Below are 27,341 nucleotides of genomic sequence, written 5' to 3' on the forward strand. Positions count from 1 at the left end.
TCTCTCTCTCTCTCTCTCTCTCTCTCTCTTGCTTTCTCTCTCTCTCTCTATCTATCTATCTATCTCTATCTATCTCTCTATCTATCTATCTATCTATCTATCTATTATTATATATTTCATTGATGAGGCTTTGATTCGATTGTACTTTGTTGGTTCTCCAAACAAATCCTACTGTCTTTAAGACAAAATATGAAAATAGAAACGTCAATTCATGACAAGAGCCGTTCTTTGAAATAACATTTATTACATTTATTCCTTTACAGTGGTACGTCACGTACGAACGAGATATTTTTTCTCATTTTAATTTACACTTTCATGTCACAGGAAACGAAAACAAAAGCTAATTCTAAAATATAAAACAGGCAAGAAACAAAACGAAAATTCGATATAAAAAAGACGGTAAATTATTTTTGTTGTCATATTCTATCCATCCATTATCTGCACCGCTTATCTTCAGTAGGGCCGAGGGGGTACTGGAGCCCATCCCAGCTATCTTTGGGCAGTGGGCAGGGGGACACCCTTAACTGGTTGCCAGCCAGTCACAGGGCACACAGGGACAGAAAATCCGCTCACTCATTCACACTTTGGGACAATTCAGACCGGCCAATTCACCTGATATTCATGTTTTTGGAATGTGGGAGAAAACTGGGGTGCCCGGAGGAAACCCACGCAAGCACGGGGAGAACATGCAAACTCCACCCAGGAACGTTCCATCTCATGACCTCAGAACAGTGCGCTAACCACTGCACCGCCGTGCTGCAGTTGTGATATTAAATTGTTCAATTTATACAAGAGTTTAAATTGGTCAGTTTGGTCGTACTTAGAACAAGGCATTTTCCAAAACAATTATAGTATAAATTCCAGGGTTTATTTCGTATCCAGCAAAAATGTCACCAAAATTAGGGAACTAAAAAACACATTTCAGTCCCTTTTATAGCGAGTCAAACACAAAATGATCCAAAATTTTATGTCCATCTTTTGACTACAAGTTATATTTTTATTTAAAACACGACACTTTTTTCTTTTCTGTTTTTCCCCGACATTCAAACACTTGTGGCTACAAATACAAATGGATTGTGAGGACGTTTGAGCGTTTATTCCATTTCTTTGTTTTATTTTTTTATTCTAACGAGTAAATAATTGTTGCCTGTCGTCATTTTTTTTCAGGTGAGGTAATCGAAGTTATTTTCCGCAATCCAGATTATTGTATTGAGAGAGAAAAAATGAATGGATTAAGATTCGTTTTAAATGATTATTATTATTTTCCGCGTTAAATTTATGGCGAACCAGAAAATACAACAAATATAAAATTTCAAATTTGCTGAATTTATCGACAAAATATTGAACAGGAAAATAAATAAAAATAGAATAATATTATCCAATAAATGCTGAATTTGATCAGTAGTATGGAGAAGAAAAGTGAAAAAAAATACATTTTACAAGATGAATTACTATATTTGTCAATTGATCGAACAAACAATGTAGTTTTTAATCCAGATTGATTCATGAGTCATACAATAAATTGACTTAAAATGGGGATTCAAATAGATGCCCATTATTTTTACTTATTTTTCTCATGCTGTTTAACGTAATAATTTTTTAAACCCGGATTTATTTATTTAGTATGATATAAATCTACATAGAATATGTATTAAAAATAGATCTCGATTTTAATGATTTATATATATTTTTATATAACCTCAATTTATGAATTAATTAAGTGCTTCCGAACGAAATAAATATTTTAAATTATTAAAGTATGCCTATAAATCTGCAAAAATATGGATTTGAATCCACATGATTGACCAAGTAAAACTGAGTAAATTATTTTTCTTAGAATATAGGAAAAAAGCAAGTGTAGTTACAAAATAAAAGTATATCACGAATTTTAAGATATTTTACAATGTGATCATTCCATAAAGGTAAAAAATGACAACCGATTTGTAATTGTTACTCCTTTTTTGCCCCTATCAAATGTTTATATTTTAAACTATTAAACATGTTTATGTGTAAGTATTTATTATAGTAATGAATAAATACACATATATTGTCTTTATTTTGTGATAAATCAATAAAGGAGAAAACTACATTTTTTTCACTTTTTAATTATGTTTTCCCTTTATTGAATGTTTACATTATAAATAATTATATATGTATGATCTTTAGGTGTTAAAATTGCTAATTCTTATTACACAAAGACTTCTTATTCTATATAAATATTCATGAAGGCAAATCGGTGTGTACAAGGACTAAAACAATGGGGACACTTTAGATTTGCATCAATAACGTTTTTATAGGTGGCGGCGGGTCAAAATTATAATCAAAACGTTCGCATCGAATTATTAAAACCATGTCACTTTAATAAATCTTTATGAAGGCAAATAAAGAATACAAAAATGACCGAAAAAATGGAGGGACATACCTAAGAACATCTACGGCTTGTTAACGGCTTTCAATTTCATTTTGGTGGGTTGGCGCTTCAAGTTCGTTTTGAATTATTAAAACAGGGTCATTTTCAACGTTGTTCACATCTTTAAATTTGGATCAATGACATTTAAATTATTAATGGAACAATGTTGCTTTTAACTTTTTTTTATTTCTTACACACGGATTGTTTTTCGGTGGGGGCGTCAAAAATTTGAATAAAACGTTTGTATCTAAATTTTAAAACAGTGTCGCTTTTAACTTTGTTAACTCCCTATATTTGGATCAATAACGTTTCATGGGGCGGGGGGCGTCTAAATAATTACTAAAAACGTATTGTAGTCTTAAAACAAATTCGTTGTTAACCTTGTTTGCTTTTGATCAATAAAGTTTTTACGGTGGGGTCGTCGAAATAATAATTAAAAGGTTGTTATTAAATCATAAAACTGTGTCACTTTTCACGTTGCTAAGGTCTTTAAATTTGGATCAATATTTTTTTTTCGGCGGGTGTGATTATTAAAATATTGTATTCAACTATTTTTTTTTTTATAAAAAGTTATACTTTAAATTGCGCAATTTTCAAAAAACCCCGAAAGGAAGTGGAATAAACGCTCATTTGTCTTCTGCGTCCGGGTTTGATGACATCATGGTTTGTCCGGCGTGTTATTGAGGAGGGGTCCGTAGAGGCCCCCTGCGTAGGCCTGCTCCTTATGCAACACAGTCCTGTCCCGGATCAGGTCGCTGAAGGCGTAGTCCATAGGGGGCCGGAACCCCAATGCGGGGACCAGGCCGGCGGCCGGGTAGGGCCCCATGAATGCCAGGCCGCGGCTGTGCGCCGAGTAGGCCAGCCGAAGTGGGTTGAGGCCCAGGTGGGCCCCCATGTAGGCACCCGGTTCGGTTCCGAAGTGGGCCACGTTGGGCTGCAGCGGCGAGAAGGCCGAGCGGTTGCTCAGCGTCATGGGCAGAACCGGGCGGGTCGTGGCGGCAACCGGACCCGAAGAAGAGGACGAAGCTGAAGGGGGCGGAGCTTGCGAGTTCGGTAGTACCCGCTCGGCGCTCCACGTCTCCTCGTGCTGCTGGTTTTGGTTCTGGTTCGGGTTGTTGAGGATCTGCTCGATGGCCTGGACCACGTCCTTGCCGCATCCCTGCAGAACCAGCTCCAGCACGTTGCGCTTGTGGCTGGGGAAAACCCGACTCAGGATGTCGAGCGCGTGGGCGTGCCTGGAGGGAGCTGGGGAAGGATCACGCTCGTCCTTGTCGGTCTCCGAACCGGAGTCGGAACCGAGGGAGCTGACAGAGCGGCAGGGGGTCTCGCCGCCGTCTTTCGAGTTGGTCTTGGCGGTGGGGGAGGGGAGGAAGGCCTCGCTGTCTCCGTTTTCAGAACCGGAGGCCGCGCCCCCGCCGCGACGGTTGTCCGGCGATGACAAGGACGCACCCGGGCCAGAGTCGCTCCCAGCCGGTGTCTGCTTGCCGCCGTGCTGAGGTGTGGACGGGCCGGAACCGGGACCTCTGGGGAACAAGTCGAACTTCTGGACGCTTGAATCTACGGGGGGGAGAATTTTGAAAAATAAATGGCCATTTAATGGGGACACGTTTCATTATCATCAATCTAAACCCTTCCAATTTAATATATATTCACCATATAAATTATATCACTATTATTTCCAGTAATGACATTGATTATTTTCAATTGATTGTGCTTAGAAAATATTACATTTTGGAAATCAAGTATGATAAAGTATTAGAAATAATGGAAAATATTTGTTGACGTTAACTGGTCACAATAAATGTAAATTCAAATCACTTCTTTTTGCATCATCTTCATTTTTGGTGTGATATTCCTTTTTCTTTTTTAAGTGATCTAAGTGAACAAATAAAATTAGCGGGGGGGAGTAAATATAACATTATTCTTTTATTTTATACATTAAGAGAAAATATTGTTCGTATCAGCTTTTTTTATCAGCTTTTTTTCCTCTACTGTTTAAAAAGAATGAGCAAATATTTTTCCATACATTATAAAAAAAAAACAATTACCACTTTTTGGTTGTAATTAAATGTGACAATTTTCAATATTGTATAAATATTTGATACACGCGTATAAAGTATTACATATTGTAACTATTGTTGGATGACATTCAGGGAAATAATAAACAGTTTTATTAACAGAATAATGAACTAGTTATAATTCTGTTAAATTATTAAAATGTGTGTCCACTTTTCTTTTAAACATGTCCCAAAAATTGTCAGAAGAAAAGAATAATTTTAATTACAAGGAATCGCAAGTCAACTCAAAAGCTTTATATATCATAATCAGGAATATTAAGGCTAAAAAATAAAAACATTTAACGTATAATTGACCAGTTTAGTTATTTATTTTTAAAACTCTCTTTCGTGCTGCCTTAGTGGCCTTCCAAAATATTTGAAGACGCAAAAAGAGGCCGAACACAAAAATAAACATTCTTAAAGTTTTGTTTCAGAGACTGTAAGTCATGGAAAACTCCTGTATGAATCAATTGTTTATTTTAACTTATATGATTTTCATATGGCTCAACATCTTCAGTCGCTTATCCTTGTCATGATACAGAAATCAATATATATAGATATATATATATTTTATTTATTAGACTTTTTAATCAGCAGATCCAGAATAGTTTAAATGCACAGATATGAAGATTGATCCTGCGTGTTTTCATTTTTTTTTCCATTATATTCATTCATTTCACGCAGTGATATTCTTTGTGCACATATGTTAATACAACTTAAATCAAAACATAATGTCGGAAAGGGAGTGGGACAAAAACGTATTTAATCCCAGTCCCATTTTTTATAGAAGGCAATTGAGTTATTTCTAAAAGTTGATCCCGAGTTACCAGTAGTAAATGCATTTATAAAGCGAATAAACGGCCGCCAGCAGCCTTACCGGAGTTATTCGCGTCGCCTCCGCTGCCCACGAATACCTCATAGCCTTGCCGCGGCGGTATGATGCCGTTGGCGGCGGCCAGGGCGAGCCCCTCGGCGGTGCCGTAAAGCAGCTGCAACTCTCGCGCTTCGTTCTCCTCCTGCGCCTGCTGGCGCCGTAGCGCCACCTGCGCCGCCATGACGCGCTGGCGCTCGGCGATCAGGGTGCATTTGGCGCACATGCAGTCCTTCCAGCGGCAGTAGCGCTTGTGGCCCTTGAGGGCCGAAACCACGCCGTGGTTGCGGCAGCGGGCGCACTTGGGCGTGCGCGGGAACTTGTCTGCGGCGCGCAGGAGCAGCGGAGGACCCCGGAGGAGGCTGCTCGCCATGGACACCGGGATGGAGGCAACCGCCGCGGCCACCTGTGAGGCGGAAGCCGCCGAAGAAGAAGAAGAAGACGTAGCGGGGTTCATCTCTGCTCGGAGATCCATCGATGCTTCGAGCCGGAAAAGCGACTTCCTTCCTCGGGTACTTGTCTTTCCCCCTCCCAGACGACAAAGCTCCGCGAAGACACTCTAACTTCCTCCAGAGAGCCTCAGTGGCTACAAGAGAGTTCTACCCCCCGTGCTCGCTTATTTTCATTACAGCAATTTGACAACAATGTGGCGCCTGCCATTGGCCAAAAAGAGGAGGCGGCTTCCAATTGGCTATCGAGCTTTTTCAACTGTGTCCACCTGAGTTCTTCTTCGCTTTTTTTTAATCTCCTCCTACACAGACCCCCCCCCCACCCCCCAACCCCACCCCATGCAATCTTCGTAATAATAAGTGTAAGAATGCAAAGTTTGATGTGGTAACTTTCGAAAATAAATTACACATTAATATAACTATAAATCCTTTTTATCCATTTATTACAAAACGATTACGATATTTTGGTATTTATTATGTGTTTTTAAGACGTGACACGTTACATTATCGATGTTATATCCTTAATCAAAAATCGTATGTTTAAATACTGTTTTCATCGTAAAGCAATCATTACGTCATTAACAAAATATTTTTTCTCAAAATTATGTTTTGGGGGTGTTTTTCCCCCCTATTTAAATTAATCCTCGTAAACCATGTAATTAAATTGCAACTTCATTACGTTTTTAATTAAATATAACGTTCAGACACTACTGATTTAATTGGATTTATACTTGTTTACTTATTAATCATTTTGAATATATTAACCATAAATCCTCGTAAATCTCGAATTTAATATATTTCAAATGTATTTAATCATTATATAAACTTCAAAATGTTATTTGCAATATCATTTTTACATTTTACAAATTCAATCAACGCAAAAATAATTTCATAACTAGATAATATTTTTACAACAGATAATTGATGTTTGATGTAGATATTCGTTCTGAGAAAAAAAACATTTCAAAAATTGTTTTTATATTAGGTCACTGCTATTTAAAACGAACATATCTGAATTTAGATAAATAAGTACATAGCCTATTCCTATTTTTATAATAAATAATTGGTGTTCGAATTTATTATTCGTTATAAAAATCTTCAAAAACATTAATTTTAATATAATTTCTCTGTCATGTAAATAAAAAATTTGGATGTATATTTACATAGCCCATTAAAACATTTTTACAACAAATAACTTGTGTTTTAAGTAATTATTAGTTCTAAAAAAAAGTATATTATTTTATTTTTCGGCACTGCAATCTAAAAAATACATTTTTGCAAGTTTACTTTGCAATTAATAATATAATGCAAAGAAATAAGAAAAAATATAGAAATAAGTATGTATTATATATATATATATATATATATATATATATATATATATATATATATATATATATATATATATATATATATATATATATATATATATATATATATATATATATATATATATATATATATATATATATATATATATATATATATATATATATATATATTCATAGTTGTATGTTTTGTTTTAAGAAATGAACGTATATTAATAATTATTACCGGTTTCTTTTGCCAATGTCATGTAAAAAAACTGTGTATTTTTGTTATTGTTTAAGCTTTGCATATCCGGAATGTTTGTAATGTAAAACAAAGTAAATTATCATGACTCTTATGATTATATTTGATTATTATCTATTATTATTGACTAACACAATCAAGAAGCTTGTAGTTTATATTTATTTCCTTATTTAAAAAAATCGAAACAAAAACAGCTACCATCATTAAGTGTGTATTATTTGGCCACTAGATGTCGCTGTATTGTGTTGTGCAAACAAAATCTAATGTAAAAAGCACAAGGCAGAAAAAAAATTCCTGAGACTCAACCCGTGACCGAACTGCACCATTTTTTGTCAATATTTTTTGCAAAGTTTTAGGTACCTGTAGCAGCAAAATGATAATTTAATTTAATGTTTTTTAACCACTAAGATGTCCAAAATAATACTTGTCCCAGTGCAGGCCTAAAGCATAAGCGAACTAAGCAGCTGCTTAGGTCTCCACGACCACTAGGGGGGGGCGAGGAGCTGTTCACTCATGTTGATCCTTTGCACACAAGTGACCTAACCACGTGACAACACCATGACGGACGTCAGTAACCCGTAGTAAACAGTGGGTATAACCAGTTAAGAGTAGTATAAACGTCGCCGTCCTCCGTCTTCATAAAAAGGGACAAAATTCCAAATCGGGCTTAGAACCTTGCCCAAGGCACAGCAATAAATCACCATCGTAACAGGTGGTGGTTATTTTCTTCTGTCGTGGTTATTGATATTTTTTTCAACTCAAATCCTCTTTCAAGTGCTGACCGCTCGGGTGCCTCCGCCGTCCGTCATGGCTCTCATTCTGTAAGGGAAGGCAACGTGACGTCAAATGCAAAGGGGAAATGTAATTAATTATTTATATACTTTTTTGTGTGCGTGATTATTGATATAGACTATGTACATTTACATAATTATTAAAGTATTTATTTGAACCATTTAAAATTCATTTTATTTTTAACTCTGGTTTTGTACATTTGTTTTTGCAGTTTATTGAAAACAAAAAAAAACATGTGGTTAACCCTTTTCCATGTATTGCTGTGTAAATAGATATTTATTTAAGTATTTGAGTTTAAATTCAGTTTTTTTGCATTTGTTGTTGCAGTTATTTGAAAACAAAAACAAATTATGTCACCTTCCTATTACCTAAAACACAAATAATGGAGCAGATTGTTGTTTGCAGTAAATAATTGGTTTATTTTGTTACTTTTACATGACCTGGATGACTTTCTATTGTATCACTTACAATTTAGTGTAAATCAACCCCCAGGCCAAAATGATCAAGTAATAGCTCAGCCCCCAATTCTTATTTTACTTAGGGTCCCGTCCAGGCCGGCCCTGCCACTTTTAAACAAATTCAATTTCCAACATTACCAATTCAGAATCTCATGCCCGTGTCGACCCACGCGCATGTGCACACTGCAAAAGGGTATAGCACAGCAACACCTGCTCCCTCACCTGTTCCCTCAAGCACGTAAAAGAGCAGAAACTGACCTTAAGGAGTACAAGTGAACAACAGCGAGGAGGTGGAGAGGAAAAAATGGAAAATGGGGAGGAATAAGGCCCCCCCCTCCTACCTTACCTCCCCCCTCCATCCGTCTTTGTTTACTCTGTGAATGACAGTAAGCAAATGCCATCTGTTTCCTCGTCTGCAGCGTAATTAGCAGCCAACAGGCTAATGGAGACGATATTAAAACAACATCTTTTTTGACATTCAAACTTATTATGTGTTTCAAGGGAGGGGGGGGGGGGGGGGGGCGCAAATCCTTCCCAAAAGGAGAAGAGGCGAAAGATGACCGATGACGACGTTGCGGGGTGTAATTCATTAAAACAAAAGGCCCACAAGTCAGTTATCGTCCTCATCAACATCAATTCAACTAGAAAACGATTGCTTATTTGATTTACTCATTTATTTATCGTGTTATTGATCCATTATGACTTTCGCAGCTTCAAATTTACGATTTTATTTCTTAATAAGACTTCCTTTTAAAGTCTTTATTGTGCATTTAGCCTGGAGTGCCATGTATAATCTCGTTACATACCACGTTGATATCGATGACAATAAAAACAATGATTTTCTATGGATTTATTCGACATTTGACTGGCCTAAATTGCGCTAAATTGGTCACTTTAAGGCCCTTGAAAATCCCCAAAGCCCTTTTAGTAGAAGCATTATCGTTTTTCTTTGTTCAAAAAGCTCATGCTAAAATTATAACCACACATAAGTTTCCAATATTTGCAATAAATACATATGTATTTATGAGTAGATAACGCGTATTTTAAAAATCACAGAAGACGTCGGTTTAAGCTTTGGTCGTCGAAGATTTTCCGATACAATTTTCTGTTTGTTCTTCTTCCTGGTATTCTTTTTATCTCCATGAAAATAAAACTGAAACGGTCATAAATTCATAACTATACAATAAATATAGATAATGTATAATGTCCCCCTACGACCCTTGTGGTTAAGGGATTCAACCAACCAACTATAATATCCGACGACCCTTGTGTGGATAAGCAGTTCGTATGCACAATGAAGAAATGAATATGTGATTATTGTGATTATTTAAAAAAAATGATCGCCCTGCAACCCTACTGAGCATAAACGGTGCAGATAATAAATGAATGAATACGATGATTGTAAATATTTAATACATAAACATCAATTCGAATAATAGTAACCTTATGGTAAATGGTCTGCATTTATAATAGTGCTTTTCAAGTCAATGAAGACCTCCCAAAGCGCTTTACAATGTGCTTCACACTTACCCATCCACACACACACACCAATAGGGAGTCAGCCATGCAAGGCGCCTAGCTGCTTATTGGGGGCATTAGGGATTCTACATACAATATAATATAAGGTGGAAAATGGGCAGCACGGCGGAGCAGTGGTTAGCGCGTGTGCGGCACAGTTCTGAGGTCGTGGGAACCTCCTAAGTGGGTTCAAATCCAGCTCCCGGCCTTACTGTGCGGAGTTTGTATGTTCTGCCCGTGCTTGCGTGGGTTTTTTTCCGGGCACTCCAGTTTGCTCCCACATTCCAAAAACATGCATTTCAGGTGACTTAGCCGGTCCAAATTGTCCCTAGGTGTGACTAAGCGAGTGAGTTGTCTGTCTCCGTGTGCCCTGCGATTGGCTGGCAACCAGTCCAGGGTGTCCCCTGCCCACTGCCCGATGATTGCTGGGATGGGCTCCAGCATCCCCGCGACCCTACTGAGGATAAGCGGTGGAGCTGATGAGGTGAAGGTGGAAAATTCGTCACCAAAATTAGTTTTTGTTTTGTTGATTATCTAAATCGCCATTTTATTCCTTATTTGAGACATTTTATACATATTATATATATATATATATATATATATATATATATATATATATATATATATATATATATATATATATATATATATATATATATACAAATAATTATTTTTATCTCTATTAAAAAAAAATAAATATAATTATTATGAATATATATATATTAATACTGATAGCATAAAATATCATGATAAATGTATATAATACTACTACTAATAATAATAATAGATACTACTACTACTACTACTACTACTACTACTACTACTACTACTAATAATAATAATAATAATAATAATAATAATAATAATAATAATAATAATAATAATAATAATAATAATATGTAAGGGGAAAACCTTTTGTCTTGTTCAATGAAGTAAAATACATATTTTTTAAATATCCTAAATTCATTTTCAGGGGATGAGGGTTTGTTTCCATCCCCCTGAAACGAAATACAGTATTTTTCACATGACAAAAACGATATTTTTTTTTCTAAAACAGAAAACGATCATGTTGACCCCCTCTTGTTGGTCAAGTCATGTTTATTTGTTACACCCTTAATCGCAAAGAGTCTCAAAGGGCTGCACAGACCACAGATTATTGTAAACTACAAACTATTATTACACAATCCCCTGATCGAAAACCTACGCGAGGGCAAGGAAAAACTCAAAAACCACAACATGAGGAAAACCTTGAAACCTTGAGAAAGGACAGCACAGAATGACCAGACTGTAATGGAGGTTGCAATAACAAATAATACACAGATATTGTCGAGATAAAATGTAGGATATTCATAAACCATAGTATAGAAGTGTGTTTTAAGCCTAGATTCAAACAGTTCCACTGAGGTTGCAGATTTAATCTCAGGGGGAAGAGCCCTCTCGAACCTGCAGATCTCTTCTTGGTCGTGATATAAATTGGGGTGCGCCCCAAAACTTGAAGAAAAAACTCGGATCGTTTGGATTAATGTATTGCTTTGACTTAAAAACAGCAAAAATAAAAACAAATTCATTCCATCTCTGTCTCTGCCCTCACTCCTCAAACACGAACAGGACAACATTATGACTATAACACTGTTGTGACATTTTTTCTGTAAAATAAATTCTAAATATGCGATTAAGGTGCAGGTGTACCAAAGAAGTGACTTCGGAGTAAAAGTATATCAAGCAGGTGGGGGCTTTGGATGATAAGCCCCCTTTTAAAAACAGATTAGGCCATGTATTCTTCCAGGAGTCCAATTAAAAAAAGCCCCCACGCATTAAAAGCGTCTGCGCAGCCGCAATCATCTTTGAAGGGCTTCATTAGCCGCACTCTTCCTTTCAGTGGCATTGATGGAGTCGTTTTGGAGAGGGAGGGGGCACAAAAGCCGCATGCTTGAGCCCACATATATGTAGCAGCATGTTTCCGATGCGCCCCCTCCCTCACTAATGAGCGGCCGGCGGTTTCCTGCTAACACCAACGGAGCTAATAAAGAAAATGACTTTTATTTTTCTTGCCAAAGTGAGACTTATTTTAAAACATCGAAAAGTAATTTTTTAAAAGTGTTTGTGGACTTCCTGTATTTGGTCATGTAAGATGTGTGCGTCGAGCTTTTTTTGTTAATTAAACAATTTCCTTATTTGCCCCATGTCCCTGCTTCCCTGCATTTGGGTCCACTTCTTTGCAAACATGCGACAAATAGCTTTTATAAAAAAGCATTTTTACACATTCAATCACTCGAATTTTAATTGAAATGCATGGGTGTAACCAGACTGTTTTGGGGGGTGCTGAAGCACCCCCAAAATTCAACCCGAGCACCCCCTCAAAGTTATAGAATTTATAAAAGCATTTTCCTAAACAAAGGATTAGCTTAAATATGATGAAAAACGCAAGATGAAAATGTAAAAGAAGTAGAACAAAACAAAAATGTGAACAACGCAGGGTCGGATGTACCCCACTGCCTTGAAATGACTCAGTTCATTTGATTCCTAGCACCGCTCCTTTTTTCGCTCGGCCAGCGTCACTTGCAGCATAGCGGCAGAGTCTGTGGAGGCTCCAGTATATTATTGGGAAAGGCCTAGAGTGCCAAAATTCAATTTAAAACAGTAACAATCAATTAATAAAACGGCCTTAAAACAAACATTCAGTAAAATCAAATGGCCTTAATGCCCTAGCGTGAAATATTCGACCACTAGATGGAACTATTAACGCATTTTTCTGACACTGTTGTCTAATGTGAACGGAAAAAAATGATGGGCTGCTAGGTATGGAGTCCACTATTTGACCTATGATTTTTTTTAAATATCATCGGTATTATAATTTATGTATTGCTTCCTAGTATTTAATGTTTTTTTCAGTTTTATTTTACCGAATAAAAGTTTTTATACCAGTAGGAGGCACTAAATATTACACACTGTCCCTTCAAAACAAATTTTCAATTGATCAAAGCGCCATTTTAAGATAAAAAGCATTTGGGAAAAAATGATTAAAATGTTGTCTTAATTGAATTTCACATGTCATATCGTTTTAAGTCAACTGAAAAAAAGCTCTGAACCTAAAATGTCCCTGTATATGTTGGGTCGTGTCATTTAGCAGTTCATCTGTAATTGCATTTGTTCTTCCACATCAGGTTTGTTTCTGGTTTTGTTGTCAGTTTGTTACTTTGTTCCCCGTTTTTTTTTTCCATTTCCAATTTCGGTGTTTCCAGTTTGTACTTTGCCAGGTTAGGCTTTTGTTCTCGTTTTCTTGTTCGGACATCTTGTTCAGTTGCTATTTGTTCTTCTTGTTTCGTTATTAAATACATCCTTTGTTTTAAGCACCTCTGCTTGCAGTTCCTGCCTCGCCCCCTTCTCCCCCACATGGGTCCAGTTACTCCCAAAACTTAACATTACTGTGTTTAATTTTACAGTAAAGAGGGTCAAATTGTTTTACAAAGTATCTCAAAGTTATCCCGTAGCAAATATAATATTTTGAAATATAAAATGTTTTAAAATGTTTTCTTCCTAAAGACAAAAGGTAAAGAATGGCTTTGTAACACATTATTAAACACTCGTTTTTAATTTCACTCAAAACGGTAACATTGCTTTAAGCTAGCCAGTTGTAAACAATTTGCAAAGAAAAAAGTTTTTAAAACTCTTAAGCCTAAATACGATGAGTAGTTTTATCACACATAACTCTACAATCAATTACTCGTTTTTAAAATATATTTTATATGAATGATATATATAGTATGATAATAATGGCATATAATTAATCATATCAATCCATCCATTATCTGCACCGCTTATCCTCAGTAGGGTCGCGGGGGTGCTGGAGCCCATCCCAGCTACTTCTAGGCAATGGGCAGGCGACACCTTGAACTGGTTTCCAGCCAGTCGCAGTAATTAATATGTACATACATAATAAAACAACATATCATTGGTAACTTTTTATTTTTGTCTGTTAAAGTTCTTTGACATATTTTTTTGTATTCACTTTTAATCAATTCAATATTAAATATATTAAGTTTCTAGCTGGTTGTAAATAATTTGCCGATTATTATTATTATAATACCTATTTAAGTGTACTGGAATATGCCATATTTTCCCCAGAGATCTTTTTTTTACCCCTTTTTTTAGTTTTTGTTCGTTTTATTTTTGTGAGTAATATAATTCTACAATTACGTTTTAGTTTTGTCTGCAGGAAATGACGTCACTAAAATGAGCATGTCACATGACCGGGCCACTAGTGGTTTGGGACTTTTTGCATATTTTAAACTTGAACTTAGTCCCAAATTAAGTTTAAATGAATTATGATTAGTAAGAAATAGAAATCATAAATGTATATATTGTACCTTAATCAAAGATTTGAACAACTTAATACATCTCGCAATACATGTAATGTATAGCAAATGATTATCATCTTTTGACGAGTGTTTGCATAAAAGTCAGATAAAATAGAAACATTTGAAAACAGACTTTGAGAATATAATACTGAATAAAATGCAGAGCAAATCGATTTTTGGGTGCGTGTAATTAAATGGATAAAAATATATTTAAAAGTCCGTAGTATGTGCGCACGCGCACAAACAACCAATGGTGTTTTTGTGTCCTGGAGCGAAACTGGCAGGGATTATTTTTATTTAATGAATGGGCTACAAGTATTCATCAACACGGCCAGATTATTGGCCTTGCATAACTTCAATATGTGTGTGTGTGTCACCAATTAAAAAGACCCCCCTCTCGCACCCTGCGCCACATCTGCCTCCTTTTGCGCAGTGAATAGGCGCTCATTGAGATCACAGATGGAGGACGTCTTTGCTTTTTTTTTTGCGGGAAATTTGAGCAACAGAAATGTGGGGCCCCAAGGACCCCTTCGCCCCCATCCAAACTCGACATGGCGCCGCCTTTGTACGGCCTTCGCTTCAATCGGACTTGTTTTACAAACGTCGAGAGTTGCGCACAAAAGGCACGGCGTGCTAAACTTGCAAAGCACGTGCGCATGCGCGAGGGGAGTTTCGATGAATATCAAGCTGTAAATGACTCCCCCTGGTTTGAGACCCCCCCATAACCCGGTCAGTTTATTGCTTTGTTAATAAGACTTCTTCCGTATTGCCATTTAATGAACCACTCTAAAATATATGGGGAATTAATTATACACAAACTGCGTTTAAATTAGCAGTCCTCGTTATTGTTCTTGCGGGGATGTTGACATTTAAATCTCATATATCTGCGTTTTTAGCATCCCACTTGAGAAGACAGAGCTATGCCCTTGCACAATAGTATTGCCCTTTACACATTGGTTAACTGCTGTAAAAAGTGTCGATAAAAATTGTTCAAACCTCATATTGTTAGAATATGATATACTGTAATGAAATTGTGAATGTATTTAATTGCTGTTAAAAGTGTCAATAAAAACTCATATTGTTGGCATATAATATAATGAAATTGTGGGTTTAATTGCTGTTAAAAATGTCGGAAAAAATTGTTAAATCGTCATATTGTCAGATATAACGAAATTGTGAATATGCTTTTTTTGTTAATTTAACAATTAAGATTGTCGAGAAAAAATGTTCAAACCTCACATTGTTTATAGTGTCAATAAAATTGTTCAAACCAAAAAAAAAACATTTTTGAACAGGTGTAATAAATGTGCAATATAGATTGTATTTCGATAAAAGCCCCCAAAATAATACTCGCAATTTACGTAACTCGATAATCAAACTGCAAAAATGTATTTTTTATTACATTTAAATGATTGACCCAAAATTCTAACTTATTTGTTCATCGCGGTCAATGGGGACCAGAACACACGCAATATGCATGGACATATTGGATCGCGGTCTAAACAGTCTAGTCTATTTTAGACAAGCCATAATAGCACGCTTCAGCAACCCAGAACAAAAAAATGTGCTCTGCCGGACCCAGCTTTTAGCCATAGTGGCCAACGGATAATGGAATGCGCCACAACCGAGCGCTTCAAATTTAAGATGCGAGAGTGGCACGCCCCCAACAAAAGTGCCTTCTGCTCGTCTCCGTTCACAGTAGTATGGGATTGGGGACAATGGATTGGGGGTGCTCGAGTGCAGTTCATTTTTAGGCAAAGATAAAGTCGTCAGGTCGACCCCCACTCGCAGCGATAGTCGACCGAGGATAATGTGTCGCGGCTGCACGTTTGCTGTTCATTTTAAGCGGAAGGAATTTAAAAAAGCCTGGCACAAATTCCCTCTCACAGCCCCGTTTTCACCATTAGAAGAAGGGATAATGGATCACAGCCAAATCAGTGCAGATAAATTTGTGGCAGGCTTAGGCGGCCGAGAAGAAATTTTAAAAAGTGCCTTGCCATCCTCTGCTATCAAAAATAGTTGACCGGGATTTCATTTTAGGCGCACTAGGTCACCACGCCTCATGACAAAAGGGCCTTCTGCCGGTACCCACTTGCAGTCATATGTGATTGGGGATCATGTATTGCGGCCGTCCGAGTGCAGTTCCTTTTTAGAAGGAAATACACCAATAGCAAAAAAAAAAAAAAAAAAAAAGCCGCCCAGCCTGACAAAAGTGTGTTCTGCTGATCCCGGCTCACAATAAGCGATTAGGAATAAGGGTTTACAGAATACTTTTCAAGGCATGATGCACATGATGGGATTTTAGTATTTATTTTTCCTATTTTAATAAATCAACAAAATATAATAGATTCAATGTCCAATCTTTTTTTTTTTCAAGAGTTGAGCAGCTTTCAGTTGTGTATTTAACACCAAGACACAAATACTTTTTTCTTTAGGGTCCCACGTTTATAATAGTAAAAATGAATCCAACATTGAGAGACGAAATGAAGAAATCTACGGAGAACAATCCAGAAAGACCGTCCTGGGTCGCATTGTAACTCCAGACAACTTGCAGCAATTAATGAAAGCTTGTGCCAAAGTGAACTGGACTTTTTCAGCAATTGATTTTATCTGAATATTGTATGTATCATATGTATTGTGTATCTAAAAGTATAGTTTAACTAATTTTATACAAGGGGGAAAAAACAACCCTCCCGAAAAATTTCGAGTGCAAATTTAATTTCATTTTTTTACTTAAAGGGAAAAAAAACTATTTTCCAGACTATGAATCGCAGTTTTTTTTATAGCTTGGCCGGGGGGCCCGACTTTTACTCTAGTGAGACTTATATGTGAAATGTATTACATTTTACATGATATTTTTACACTACACCACAAGAAGGCGTCTACGCCTGTGTTGATAATTTCAACATTGGTGTGTCGTGCCGAAAAACGTCCCCCTCCTTGCGTGAAATGCCCCCACCCCCTCTAGCAAACGTTACTAAAATGACTTTATATTTCGATTTTTGGGGAAATGTAATAAGCATTTACGCACAGAAAATGAGCACCTTGTATAGAAATAACTTTTCTCACCAATCAGTACACGAATGTTCACGAAACGTTTGGCGTCATTTCGCCAAAGTAAATAATTTCAACTTGCTTTAAAGGGATTTTTCAATACAAGGTGCAAATGCTCTGGGCTTTGCTGTTCTAGTACATTTCCTAATGAGCAGGTAGGTGCCTTGCATGGCCGTCGCCGCCATTAGTTTGTTAGAGTGTGTGTCAATGGGTAAGTCTGAAGCACATTGTAAAGCGCTTTCGGAGGTCTTCAGTGAATTGAAAAGTGCTATATGTAACGGGTGTAATAATAACTTTTGTTTTATTGAAATTCCTGCTGAAATATGTTACATAATTTTTGGTAAGTGTCCTGCAATGATGAGTCCAACAGTACCACCTTCTGGTATGGGGTAAAGTTTGGTTTTGGCTTTTGACTTGTGACCGGAAGGCGGGGTTTGTTGGCAGTCTAACAGCGAGCTGTCAAGACGCGATCTTTTGGTGCTCCGAAAAAAAAAGTTAATTTTAAAAATTAAAACCACAGCTGACATATCTCTCAACATGCACAGTAATATGATTGATGTTGTCAAGCTGTTTGGATTTATTTTCGTTTTGTTTCTGTCGCCTTTTATGTAAGTTTTGCTGGACGTTGCATGTTGTGCTAAAATACTAATTCCCCTTACGGATCAAAGAGATCAAAGCCAGCAGAGAAGCCTAACCACGTGTTGTGACACATTAATTTGCAGGTAAATTGTACCCGTTTTTATACTCATTTTTATTATTTCTATTTTCTCATATATATAAAAAGGATGATGTTGGTTGAAATTCAGACCAAAGAAAAATATGTTGAATTCCTTGAAAACGTTAAAAAAAACACTATACGATCTCTTGTTAAAAGTATCTTGTTAAATTGGATGTAAAAATGTATTTTATGTAAACTGAAAAGAAAGCTCTTTGATGTTTTGAGTAGTCTAACAGCGAGCTGTCAACGATCAAAGAGATCAAAGCCAGCAGAGAAGGCTAACCAAGTGTTCATCATCCAGTCCAGCGTGAATGCGGATCTTTGGTGGGACAGGTACAGCGCGGTTACATATATATAAGCACAACATTTACTCCACAAACAATGAGTTACAAAGTCTTTTTGGTGACAATTGCACTAGTGACAAACGTGCGTTCTTTCCAGGGAGGACATTTCACCTGGGGGACATGCACATACACCGGTAATTTATAAAAAACAACAGAACAAAAATGGCACCGAAAAGAAAATCACTATCTGCAGGTTACAAGCTGCAAATCGTAAAAGGCAGTAAGTGGAGGTGACAATGAGTCTGACGTAGGCGACGTAAAAGCGGAAGTTGTCGGATTGGTTACCGTAACGGTGACACATACGATGAAAATTTAACTGGATTTAGTGATTTGTAGTGGAAATGATAGATTGGTAAACATGTTATTTATGCTTGAGTTATCTGAATAACTCTAAATAGGCTACGTCGTTACTGAAATTAACAGGCATGTCAAAAAAAGTACTAACTTATTCAGCCCGTTGCTCTCTTTCATTTTAAATTGCCTTTCAAGATGACATGTAGTATGGAAAATACGGAAATTCTCTGACAAAATCAATTCACCCACAAGAACTACAAACAAAATTGTTTCTAGATGAAAGTGTAATTAGCATTTGTCATTGAAAGCCATAAAGGAACAATCTAGAAAAGCCGCCTGGGGCCACTTTGTTACTCCAGACCCTGGACGACTTATAGTTACTATAAATATTTGGTGTCAAAAAGGGATCTGGACTTATGAGGTAATTGATTTTACTCCCCCCCCAAAAAAATCATTGAGTACTTTGTATCCTGTCAACGGTTCGAGTCCAGACATCAAGTTGCCGTAATCAGATTGGTTACAGCGCTACTCGTGTGTGCGTTAGCATGCATTGTGTCTTTAACAAACAGACGCAGACTGAGAGAGGGCTGACCTTTCTTTTGTGCCTCCCTCCCCAACAGTTTAAGCCTTGCAGATTCAGTTTCTTTGGCCTGAGAAAGTAAACTGAGGGACCGGCCCTCCCGGTTAGGGCCAGTCTGGGATTCAAAGTGGCGGGCGAGCCAACCGAAGGACCCGAGTCCTCCCGATTCTCACTTCAAAAGGAAGGGTGGGAAGCTGATTGCACCAGGGAACAGTCTTAACCCTTGCGGGGGGCAAGTTAAACATCAGCTTTCTTCGGAAGGAGACCAAGGCGCTGATGAAGACGTCAAACTTATATTTGACTTCTGTCAACCAGCCTCAGTACCCCATCTTGCACTACACAGATTTGTTTGGCATATTCCTTCCATTTACAGGGCCTAATGTGACCAATTTAGATGCAAATATGGCAAAATTTAAAGTATGTGCGAGTAAAAAAATTGTAAAATTATATATATATATATATATATATATATATATATATATATATATATGTAGGGGAATAAAATCAGTCCTTTGTCACTCAACCACAGACACTAAACACAAATTTCATGATTTTTCACAGTAGTTTGCATTAATGACCAACTTACCTGCATTTGCAGCCAAATTTATCATGCCTGTAGGTATTTTCTCAAATTACCTTTGTCACTCGGCTAAAGTTAAACACAGACTTCCATAAGACCATTTTCTGTGTCAGTTCTGTTGAACGATTCTCGAGACTGCGACTCAACTACCTGAAAATGTGGTCATATATTGACCCTTTGCACGTGACGTCACGTTGCCTTCCTAAGCAGAGTTAAGAGCCATGATCTGCAAATCAAACAAAGGGACTCACTGACAGCGCCCAAGTATTCCAGGATTTTCAGCAGTTTTTACAAGGTACGTCGGATGTATTTTCTAGCAATTTTATTTTAAGTAGGTACAAATCCTGTCAAAGACACTGAATATAATCGGCCAATATCAGAACAACAACAATAATACAGGTTAGCTCGTGCTAACTGGCTACATTAGTGTCTCACCGTTGCCATTTCTTCATTCAAAGGAGCAATCTTCAAGTCAAGTCAAGTCAAGTCATTTTTATTTGTATAGCCCTAAATCACGAAGAGTCTCAAAGGGCTTCACAGATTGTTACACTATATTACACAAACTATTTTCAACCGACAAGAGGAGTAGGTTATTCGTTTGCAATGGAGTAGAAGTGAGTTTTAAGTTTAGATTTAAACATTTCCACTGAGGTTGCAGATCGAATCACAGGGGGAAGAGCATTCCACAGCACCGGTGCCCGGATGGAGAACGCTCTCGAACCAGCAGAAGACTTCTTTGCTCTCGGGATCATCAGAAGACTAGCACTCTCAGATCGTAGGCTTCGGACCGGGACATAGTGGCAGATCAGATCTGAAAGATAAGAGGGAGCAAGTCCATGTATGATTTTGTACAATACTAAGAGAACTTTGAAGTCACATCTTTGGCTAACTGGGAGCCAATGCAGGTTAGCCATAATCGGTGTTATGTGATCGTACTTTTTTGTCCTAGTTAAAAGCCTCGCTGCGGCATTTTGTACTAGCTGAAGAGACTTGATTCTGGACTTCGGGAGACCAGAGAGTAGTGCATTGCAGTAATCGAGACGGGAGGTAACAAATGCATGAATTATTGTTTCCGCATCAGACTGAGACAGTATTGAACGGATTTTAGCAATGTTGCGAAGATGGAAGAAGGCAGTTCTAGTAATTTGCTTTACATGCATCTCAAAGGATAGATCAGGGTCAAATATGACACCTAAATTTTTAACTGAGTCACTCTGTGTGATGTGACATTTGTCAATGTTCACAGCAGTTTTTGCGAATAAGTCCCGGCATTTAGAAGGACCAATGACTAACATTTCGGTCTTTTCAGAGTTAAGACGCAAGAAATTGAGTGACATCCACTCTTTTATCTCAGTGAGACAGGCCTCCAAATTTCCACAGTTTAGTGTGGAAGATTCCTCCAACGGAAGATATAGTTGAGTGTCGTCTGCGTAGCAGTGGAAGCTGATATTGTACTTGCGAATAATATCACCTAATGGAAGCATGTAAATGTTGAAAAGTAGGGGGCCGAGCACTGAACCCTGCGGAACACCGCAGGTAACATTAAAGGGCTCAGATGTCGTTTCACCATATTTAACACAGTGCGTCCTATCTGAGAGGTAAGATTTGAACCACGAGAGGACGGCTCCTGAGAGACCAATCCATTTTTCCAACCGTTCTAGTAGGATATTGTGGCGCACTGTGTCAAAAGCAGCACTAAGATCCAGCAGCAGCAAAAGTGATGAAGCGCCAGAATCCATTGACATTAGGAGATCATTTGTTACCTTGATCAGAGCTGTCTCAGTAGAGTGGTTAGCCCTGAATCCTGATTGCATGGATTCAAAAAGGTTATTCTCCGATATGAACGCATTCAGCTGCTGTGCCACTACTCTTTCGAGTACTTTAGAGAGGAAAGGTAGGTTTGACACAGGTCTGTAATTACTTAATATTTCTGGATCAAGGTTGGGTCGTTTCAGTGTGGGTTTAATAACGGCGGACTTAAAAGCTGCTGGAACTACACCTGAGGAGAGTGATGTATTTATAATATTTAGAACTGAAGGCCCAAGGACGCTAAAAAGACTTTTAATAAGTGAACCTGGGAGAGGGTCGAACTGGCAAGTTGTAACTTCACCTTTGATATCAATTATTCACTTCCAGAAGAACTGGGCTTGTCAATGAGTCCGATTTAGACACATCTGTCTCCAAATTTGTGTTGCTCACGTCGTCGCGTCTACGAGATTGTTTCACATTCCTACTTTAGCAGAATTCTGGATTGAGACTTTTTATCTTGAAAAGTTTCGGGTAAGTATCTCGGACGATTGGCGCAAGGTAAGTGCCGCGCACAATTGTTTTTACAGTCGGAAGCTGCTGCCGATCGTTGTTGAAGGATATCCCCTCCCACGGCTGCTAGGACGCTTTTGGCATCCGACGCTTACAAGTAAGTATGTGTTGCTGTAAAGGTTGCTCCCGTGTCCGTAGGCAGGTTGCCCTTCTAGAGGGACGTGTCCGTGAGCTAGAGCAGTTTAAACGGAAAATGTTAGGTGCCTCGGACACCACTGCTAGCGTGGGTTGTAGCGAACCTGCTAGTCCGGTTAGCATTAGCCCTAAACGGCATGCTAATCGCGGTGAGCCAATTCAGATGCATAACAAGTTCAGCCCCCTAGCTAGTCCCACTCCACCCCGGTCTACTGGCTCCCGCACCCTAGTTATAGGTGACTCCATCACCCGTAACATAAAGCTTAGCACCCCAGCCACGGTTATGTGTATTTCTGGGGCCAGAGCACCCGACATTGAGGCTAATTTGAGGGAGCTGACGAGCAAACCTAGACACCAGGACAGGGCTAGCTACACCGATATAGTCATTCACGTCGGCTCCAATGATACTAGAATGAGACAATCTGAGATTACAAAGAAAAATATTGCTAGGACCTGTAATCTCGCCAGAAAGATGAGTCGGCATCGAGTAATTGTCTCTGGCCCCTTGCCTGCGAGAGGCAATGATGAGAGGTTTAGCAGACTAGTCTCGCTTAACCGATGGCTGGCAAGTTTTTGCAATCAGAAGGGATTTAGGTTTGTGGATAACTGGCCTGCTTTCTGGGGCCGACCTGACCTGCTGAGGAGAGACGGCCTTCACCCTAACTGGGAAGGTGCTCTCACTCTTTCTAAAAATATAGATTACTGTTTAAGCCTTCCATGACAGGATACACTAGTGCAGGCCAGGTCACAGGTGATTAGTGAACCTGTTACCATGGGTGTGGAGTCTGTAACGCTAAAGCTAACTAGCGCTATGCTAGATTCATGCAATTCACATAGTTTTTGTAGTTTAGAGTGTTCTACTGACTGCACCATACACCCTGACTTATACTATTCTATAGCATCTTCTTCTGTGCCTCTTACCTCTGTTTCTCCCTTGTTAGGTGAGGAGGGAGAAGAAATAACATTATTTTCTACCAATAGTCATCCTGCTACTCCACCGGTCAACAATATTCCTGTGGTATGGAATTCGGGCCGCATCTGCCGTCATGCAAGGCACAAGACCCGGGACCGGCAGTCGAATCCTGTGGTGGTTACCACTAAGGTGCAAAACTCGCGAAAGGTTTCAGCTCAGTCCACAGTGCTGAAGCTTGGCCTTCTTAATATTAGATCACTAGCCTCCAAAGCTTTACTTGTTAATGACCTTATTAATGAACACAATCTTAACCTTATTGGCCTTTGTGAGACCTGGTTGAAACCAAATGAGTTTGTAGTGTTAAATGAGGCTTCTCCCCCTAACTTTGTGAGTGCGCACTTGGCACGACCATGCAAAAAAGGTGGAGGTGTTGCTCTTATATCGGAAAATAGGTTGAAATTTACTTCTAATACCCCTACTAGTTTTAAAACGTTTGAAGCACTTGTTATGAGGTCCTTAATGTCAACACCAATTTATGTAGTTGTTGTGTATCGCCCACCTGGACCATACTCAAATTTTTTGGAAGAATTTTCTGATTTGTTAACAGACTTAGTTACGTATGCGGATAATGTTGTAATTATTGGTGATTTTAATGTTCACATAAACTCCCCATCAAATTCACTTGCAATTGCATTTAAGTCACTGATGGATACATTTGGTTTCAATCAAATAGTTGATGTGCCCACTCATAAAGATGGGAACACTCTAGATCTTGTCCTGACCCGTGGCGTAGTAGCCTCAAATGTTAGTGTTATCGTATCCTAATGCCATCTCTGATCACTATTTTGTTAAATGTGAGGTGTTGTTTAATGTTTACTGTGATAAGGAAAATATAGGCTTTAGCAGTCGCAATATCCGCCCTAAAACGGTGTTAGCCTTAAAAGAATTATTACCTACGGTAACTGCAGCCTTCCCTTCGTACACTGGGTCTGTTGACTCACTTACAAACAACTTCAATACTGCTTTGGTAAATGTTCTTGATTCTGTGGCGCCCCTAAAGTATAAATTCCGACCCAAGAAGAATACACCTTGGTTTACTGAAGAAACTAGGTTACTCAAACAAATATGCAGAAAAATTGAACGAAAATGGCGCACTACTAAGCTGGAGGTTTTTCGACTGGCCTGGTGTGACAGTTTGCTGAAATATAAAGTAGCTCTTGCCTCAGCTAAAGCTTCGTATTTCTCTAAGATTATTGTTGAACATAAGAATAATCCAAAATTTTTATTTGACACAGTGGCGAAACTTACCAGACAACAACTTAACCCAAATGGTTGCACTCATTCTGCTAATGACATTATGGAATTTTTTAATAAAAAGATGCAACTAATCAGGAATGAAATTTTAAAAGAACGCTCTGTTTCCTCCTCCTATATCAAAGATGTGGAGGTGCTAGGTATGGACTGTGTCAGCGGTTGTTTAGAAACATTCTCCAGTTTCAATGAATTGTCCCTTGATAATCTAACACAGATGGTCAGTAGGGCCAAACAAACTACGTGCCTGCTTGATCCGTTTCCAGCTTCACTGGTGAAGGATCTGTTTGAGATCTTAGGACCATCAGTTTTAAATATTATTAATATATCGCTATCCTCGGGTATTGTTCCTGTAGCCTTCAAGTCTGCCGTCATTAAACCCACGCTTAAGCGACCTAACCTTGACCCAAAAAGCCTAGGTAATTATAGGCCAGTGTCAAATCTGCCATTTCTTGCGAAATTACTTGAAAAGGTCGTTGCACAGCAGCTAAATGACTTCATGTCAGAAAATAACCTTTTTGAAACTGTCCAGTCAGCATTTAGAGCAAATCATTCTACTGAGACAGCCCTTGCAAAAGTAACCAATGATCTCCTTTTAACAATAGATTCTGGTGCCTCATCAATGTTACTGCTGCTGGATCTCAGCGCTGCTTTTGATACGGTCGACCACAACATATTATTGATTCGTCTAGAACGCATTGGTATCTCAGGAACTGTACTCTCGTGGTTTAGGTCCTACCTGTCAGACAGGATGCAATGTGTTAACTATGGCAATATGACCTCTAAACAATCTAATGTCTCTTGTGGTGTTCCTCAAGGCTCTGTACTTGGCCCCCTTCTTTTTAGTATTTATATGATCCCGCTTGGTGACATTATCCGCAAGTATAATATTAGTTTCCATTGCTATGCAGATGACACTCAACTGTATGTGCCACTGGAAAAAACTGGACATTTAAGTTTTAGAAATCTGGAGGATTGCCTTACTGAGATTCAAAGATGGATGTCAAATAATCTTTTACGCCTTAACCCAGAAAAAACTGAAATGTTGATTATTGGTCCAGCTCACTGTCGTCATTTGTTTTCAAACATTACCCTGAACCTAGACAGATGTAATATCACCCATAGTGACTCGGTCAAAAATCTAGGTGTTATATTTGATCCTAATCTGTCGTTTCAGTTACATGTGAAAAATATTACTAGAATAGCTTTCTACCACCTCCGTAATATTGCGAAGATTCGTTCAATGCTGTCCCAATCAGATGCAGAGATTTTAATTCATGCGTTTATTACTTCTCGGCTTGATTACTGTAATGTATTGCTTTCTGGTCTCCCGATGTCTAGCATTAAAAGTTTGCAGCTGGTTCAGAATGCGGCAGCTAGACTTTTGACTAAGACTAAAAAGTTTGAGCATATTACACCTGTATTGGCCAACTTGCACTGGCTCCCAGTCCACTTAAGATGTGACTTTAAGGTTCTCTTATTAACATATAAATGTTTGCATGGGCTTGCACCCTCTTATCTCTCTGATTTGATTTCCCCCTATGTTCCTGCACGGAGTCTGCGCTCGGAAAATGCCGGTCTACTTGTGATTCCGAGAGCCAAGAAGTCTGCGGGCTCGAGAGCGTTCTCCATCCGGGCCCCGGTGTTGTGGAATGCCCTGCCTCTGGAGATAAGATCTGCAACCTCAACGGAAGTTTTTAAATTGAGGCTTAAGACACACTTCTATTCCAAAGCATATGATTGATGCCCACCTCGTATTCTGTTTTGTCCTGTCTTTTTCTGAGGCCTGCCTGGCTGATACGAAGGAGAAGGATGATTTGGGATGGGTCAGCGGACCGGGGTCTGACCTGCAGCATGTCAACCCCTGCATTTACCAGCTGGCGTCGTCGTTGATGTCATGCTCTTTCCGGACATTTTCAACATCTTACCTAGTGTTTACTATTCTGTGTACAGTAATGCTAATTGTAATTCACCCTGTTCAATCCTGGAAGGGGGATTACCACATGTGAGGTCCTTTCTCAAGGTTTCTCTTTTCTCCTCACACTGAGGTTTTTGAGTTTTTCCTTGCCCGCATGCTGGTTTGCTAGTTTAAGATCAGGTAATTGTGTAATTTTGTAATTGTAATCCTGTGCAGTCCTTTGAGACATTTTTGTGATTAAGGGCTATATAAATAAATTTGACTTGACTTGACTTAAATTTAGGGCTCTTTCAAACAAAAATCAACTGAGTGACCAAACTACTTGCATCAAAACAGATTTCCACTCGACCTATTTGTTTCCCATGTCCGTTTGCATTAATCAGTCTTGAGACTGCGACCAACTTACCTGCAATTGTGGTCAAATTTACAGTGTCGGATAGTATAAAATTAAAAAAAAAACATTCCTTGATCATGAGCATCAAACTTTGACTTCAAGCTAGATTGATTTGATTTACCAATTTCTTGGCCTATTACACATCTAAAAATGTGACCAATTTACCTGCGAAGTTTAACATAAGTATTGGTAAAAAAAAATAATAAAATCTTTTTAGTTGATTACTGAATAAATCTGTTTGTATGAACACGTCTTGAAACTGCAACCAATTAATCTGCAAATGCGCCAAGATGTAC

The 27,341-nt window shown here is 38.3% G+C and overlaps 1 protein-coding gene across 1 annotated transcript; it reads right to left on the minus strand.

Moving 5' to 3' along the window:
* Positions 1-311: 311 nt before the first annotated feature.
* On the minus strand, positions 312-5,914 carry dmrta2 (DMRT-like family A2). The gene is made up of 2 exons (XM_088349247.1): positions 5,345-5,914; positions 312-3,967 (listed from the first exon to the last, which is right to left on the minus strand). The coding sequence occupies exons 1-2, from the start codon at positions 5,811-5,813 to the stop codon at positions 3,069-3,071; spliced, it is 1,368 nt and encodes a 455-aa protein (XP_088205373.1). The 5' UTR covers positions 5,814-5,914; the 3' UTR covers positions 312-3,068.
* Between the last annotated feature and the right edge of the window lie 21,427 nt (positions 5,915-27,341).

The sequence above is a fragment of the Urocampus carinirostris genome, chromosome 12 (genome assembly GCF_059441175.1).
Source record: "Urocampus carinirostris isolate Australia breed hairy pipefish chromosome 12, RoL_Ucar_1.0, whole genome shotgun sequence".
NCBI lineage: Eukaryota > Metazoa > Chordata > Actinopteri > Syngnathiformes > Syngnathidae > Urocampus > Urocampus carinirostris.